Genomic DNA, 5,408 nt, shown 5'->3' with positions numbered 1-5,408 from the left:
CTCAGAAACCATCAAACCTGAATGAAGTAGAGATGTTTTGTAAAGAAGAATGGTCTAAAATACCTTCAGCCACAATCCAGACTCTTATTAGAAGCCATAGGAAGTGTTTAGAGAATGTTATTTCTGCAAAAGGAGGATCTACAAAATATTGAGTTAATGTTTTTTTTTTGGTGCCCAAATTTATGCACCTGCCTAATTTTGTTTAACCAATTATTGCACACTTTCTGTAAATCATATCAACTTCATTTCATTTCTCAAATATCACTGTGTTTGTCCCCTATATGATATATTTTACTCATTTTTTAATCCAAAAAAGCAATTATTTGTAAAAAAAAAAAAAATCTGGGAAATTAAGGCTGACCAAACTTGCGCACTCCACTGTACAAACTTTTCACTTCCGATACAACACCGATATTGCTGCCTTGAGTATTGGCCAATACAGATATCGACTCGATATAATATCAGAATGCATCCGGCATTTTGTTTTTTTAGTGTGGAATCTTAAAACGTCTTGATCAGATCAAACAGTAAACAATAGTCAGACAGGCACGGGAACTGATTAATGGCCCAAATCTAAGGTTTGGGAAAGCTCTCATCTCCATGTCAAGGAAAACTCTAAGTACACTGGTTGGAGTCCTAACTGGGCACAACCTGCTCAACCGCCACAAAATGGTGATGGGACTCCATGACAATGGTCTGTGTGATGCCTGTGGCATTGAATTAGAGACCTCATTTCACTACTTAGGCCACTGCCTGGCTCTGAGTGGTCAAAGGAAAAGAATTCTTGGGGACCCCTTTATGGATCCTGAGAAGCTCAGAACACTGAGTGTTTCTAACCTTGTAACCTTCATCTGAGGGACGAGAAGGTTTGAATGAAGRCCAATGTGTATGGGTTACATATGTTTTATACTTAAACACTGTACAATTAAATAGAATAAATAATAAAATAGAAGACCCTAAATAAATTCAATAAAAAAGTGTAAAATAATTCAAGATCATTTAATTTATTTATGCTAGATAGAAATCCTGAGTGGAATGGACTGCTTCTATCACTGCTTATAGCTGTGATTTTAGATGCAGGTTGATCTAATCTTGAGATATTTTTTGTCTAATATCGGACCGATATCTGATATTGATATCAGATCAGGACATCTCTAGTAAAATTACAAAATGACCACCACCTGAATTGTTACTTTACAGATGGTTGTTCACTTGTTTGGCTGACGGACAATATTAAAGGCCCTGTCACACTAGACAACTTATGCCAACACTTATGAAAAATTTTTATGTCTAAATTGCTAATAAAAGTTGTATATTTAATCCATTTGTTAGAATTACAGTATGTACATGCCTGAAAGAAGCTTATAGTTGATTTTTTAAATTCCATCTTCAAAGTTGATGTCTTTAAAATTTTCACAAGTTGGCATAAGTTGTCTAAAACGTCATAGTGTGACAGTGCCTTAAGCTTAAGGGACGGTTGAATTTTTAACAACTTTAAGTTAAATACAGCCCTCAAGATGGATACCTGTTAGGGTAGTATTTCAATGGGTTGTGATTGCAGAGGCGTGCAACCTTGTTTATTGAGTTTTGATCATGTTCCAAAAATTTGCGGCACAACTCTTCTTTCAAAAATACTTACAAAGTCTTTGTGGTCATCTATAGATCAACTTGAACCCACATGAATCCAAGAAAAATGTCCGGGTCTAAAAACCACACTGATGGTAATCAGTAATTATTAAGAAAAACTGCCTATCTTGATATTAAAAGTGTATTCCAGCTAGAACAAAACATAAACATGGGGATGGCTGCCAAGGCAAGTACAAAACGAGCCTGATGGGGTAACAAAACTTTGCACAGGGACAAGAATATAGTTTTCGATGTTGCGCACAGGAAAAAAAAATGCTATGATTTTTTTTCTAAACATGCTGTTCCCAACATGGCCTCATGACTTGCTGGTCACTTGGTTTTAAACGCTCAGAGTTCAGTGAGACTGGAACAGAAAATGTGTGTATTTTCCATGAACTTGCCTTTTTGAGTCACCATCTAAACTCAGCACAAAACTTAAGGAAATTTGTGTTTGGKAGATTGYTGTTTTAACAACGCTTCTCCGCAATAAACCTTATACCATAGGAAAGTCTGTTAATTCTACTTATAAATGGTGCCACATTTGTAACGAACAAACATTGGTGGGAAGAAAGTAGAGCTGAGTATGTGGGTTGTGCACATAATTAATTTGCCAGATCTTGAGTTCCATCTCAATTGTGTTGTGTAACAACCTCAGAGCGTCATCAGTTGCCTGAAGGTGACACATCGCTAAAAAGCGTCCCTCCAGCTGATAYAATCCAGTGACAACAAATGAAACCCGTATCATCACAGAAACTAAAACGAAACAGTGCAGCGAGCACAACAAAAAGGTCAAGGTCTGAGCTCGTTTAAAACCTTAATGGGTTTAAATCAGACTAACCAAGCCTGATCCTAACAGCCCCACGGGTTTTCTTTACCAACAACCTGGAGCCACATGTCACAAAACACCCGCCTGTGTTCTTGCATGGATCTTTAGTGCAGGGAGGATTGACACAATGATGCAGCGGGTTGGTGTACAGAAAGAGAAATAAAACCAAAACACATATATTCCATTAAACATGTATAAAATTTCAGTTTGTGCACTCACTGAAAGCTCCTGTGTATGTTGGCTGGGTGAGATCTTTGGGCACTTTCCTGTAGATATCAAATCTGAGAAAAGGAAGCAAAAAGGGGAAAAGGAAGTGAGAAAACCAAATGCAGCAAATCTAAACATTACGTGCTGAGAAAACTAGCACATTCTGTACCCATCGTTGGGGCGTGATATTACTGAGGAGAGGTGGGATATTAGCTCTGGATGAGGGCCATCACAAACAGATACAGACCGGAGGCTGCGGCAAACAAACCATTTCACAGAGAAATGCCCCTTCCTCTACAWGCAGGCTCTGTTATGATCTGAGTGACCCAAAGCCAGAACATAAAGAAAACCCACTAACCTCTCTGTAATTATAAAGTACATCTCCTTTTGCTTTGCATTCCAAAGTTTAAAAATTAAAAAAAGACCTGCTAATGTTTAGATGATGGGGAGGCCACTCAGCTACTACCACATCAAAATGTAGCCGAATATCTGTAAAGTTAACTGAGCTGTACCCATTTTTTTGTTTGCTGAGGTTGGTCTTTGGGTTTCAAAATCTCATCAGTTATTGATCTACATCTAATGGTTACTTTCTGATATTTTTGTTAAAATCTGTCCAGTGGTTCATGAGATATTTTGCTAACAGACAAACATACACACAGGCACACAAGCAATGACGTCATCCCTGCCTTTCATGGCGGCAGGCAGTGATTACCTGGTTTCATCTTCTCATTTCTAAAGGAGAAAGCGTTCACTTTTGGGGCTCAAAAAGAAACTAAAACCTGCTGCTGAACCCAGAAACTATTAGTTCAGGCATATCTCCTTTTTGGGCAGTGGAACATTTTCAGGCTCGAACTCTACTGCCGGCTTCACAAATCCAACCTTCTCCTCTCTCACTCTTCTTCCTCATTTTTTGACCAAAGCACATCTGTTTACATTTCTTCCACTCAGAGCTAGCCAAGAAAGAAAAAAAAAAGGGAAAGAAAAGAATCCCAGCTGATGTAATGATGGGCGGAGCAGGAAGTGGGACAGGGTGTCCTGTTCTGTCCAGACTGAGCTGCTGCTTCTCGTTTTGCTTCTTTGTCATTGTTTTTCTTTTGTACTCTGCAATATATGGACTCCTGATTTCCAAACTTCACATTTTTTCTCCTCTACCTCACATTTCTGTGCTGTAGGAGCTGTCTGAGCAGGAGATTGGGTCTGACAGTTTTAGAGAACTAGCTGGCAGGGAGTCCAGGGCGTGGTTGCTCTGCGTCAGGACCGAACAGAAGTACTGAATGAACACATTTCCTCATGTGCAGAGGGGGAGTCATTTTCCCTCCTCACATCGTCACATCTGAGACCACCCAACAGGTGGAACATGACAACATTACTGTCATTTCAAAAACTTGCGAAATCTGTTATTTGTTGATTTTCACTGGTTTGATCCAGTTTAAGCTTTTATCCCCTTCAGGTGGGGAAAAAAAAACTGAAGTAAAACATGTTGGATTTACAAGAACGGTGTTACAATTGTGCTGTTGACGTATTAGGTTAGGTTGATGTACTCTGTGGCAATTGAACTGATGATGGGAGAAAATAAAATAAACACTGGGAGTTGGCAGAAACATAAAACAAATTTAGCCTCYTTTACACACGATCTTCAAACTGTATTTGTATAAAGCTAAATTAAATCCTTAAAATTTGGTATAATGCTTTTATGTGCCTATCTTTCACAATTTGAATATTAGATAAAAGAAAAAAAGACATACAGGAAAAGTTTGGGCACTTGGTTACTTTTATTAACCTTTTTATTTATAAAACAGGTTTTAGCTCTTTATTGGCAGATAATTTGTTTTGATGAGCTCTTGAAAAAGTTTTATAATACCTCCACATAGTGGAGTCCAGATACTGATAGTAGTATCTTTTATCTGTACTATTATCAACATTTTTAAAAGTGCTCTTACAAAATGCCCCAATACCAATATCAATATAGGGATACTGGTAAAAGATACTGGTAAAAACTGTGTTTTTAAACTTTAAAGTTGAAGTTCTAACTCAGTAAGTATTTTACAAATTTTTGTAATACACTATGTAATTATGCAAGTGCTGCATGAGAATGCTATAAAAAGATGGTTGGATCCCAAATATAGCCTTTGAGTTTATTTATTCATATATTAATGAAATATCTACTTTTGGAGAAAAAAAAAAGATTTTAGCGACCTGAGTCCTGTCTACGCCTCACCATGTGAATCTTCAAAACAAACCAAAGTTAACAGCTGATTACTTTAAAGCTGTCCCTGGAATTAAAAAATAATAATAACTAAAAACTCTCCGTGTCATGTTCTCACGTTCAGCTGAAACTGCACGTATGCACATCCGTATTTGTAGCCGACAGGGTTCCGACAGTTAAATTAAAAATGTGAGCAGAGAAACTAAATCTCCATCATCCGGTCGCTCGAAACGCGAGATGGGGTCAAAGAGCTCAGTGTGAACTGGAAATAGCCTCAGACACACGGTCTGGATATATTTACAAACAAGACACGACACAAACTTAAAAGGTAACAGAAATCTGTCAGATGTTTTACTAACTGCCTTTCAAACTGTGCTATACGACTTGATTGGGTATGATTCTGTATTATATATTCCTGTCCTACACACACCAATATATTCATCTGTGGAAAATAAAGTGATTATCATCTATTTACAGTGGGTAAAATAAGTATTGAACACGTCACCATTTTTCTCAGTAAATATATTACTAGAGGTGCTAATG

The 5,408-nt window shown here is 37.6% G+C and overlaps 1 protein-coding gene across 2 annotated transcripts in view; it reads right to left on the bottom strand.

Moving 5' to 3' along the window:
* The window catches only part of ergic1 (endoplasmic reticulum-golgi intermediate compartment 1), a 33,201-nt gene that overhangs the window by 16,226 nt on the left and 11,567 nt on the right, over positions 1–5,408 (bottom strand). For both annotated transcript variants that reach the window (XM_014006084.1, XM_014006085.1), the window contains exon 2: positions 2,672–2,733. In XM_014006084.1, the coding sequence (XP_013861538.1) occupies positions 2,672–2,733 (62 nt within the window). The remainder of the gene's footprint in view (positions 1–2,671; positions 2,734–5,408) is intronic.

The sequence above is a fragment of the Austrofundulus limnaeus genome, unplaced genomic scaffold, assembly GCF_001266775.1.
Source record: "Austrofundulus limnaeus strain Quisiro unplaced genomic scaffold, Austrofundulus_limnaeus-1.0 Scaffold34, whole genome shotgun sequence".
Taxonomy (NCBI): Eukaryota; Metazoa; Chordata; class Actinopteri; order Cyprinodontiformes; family Rivulidae; genus Austrofundulus; species Austrofundulus limnaeus.
The sequence above is the reverse complement of the archived record's forward strand: the minus strand, read 5'-3'. Positions and strand labels throughout refer to the sequence as shown.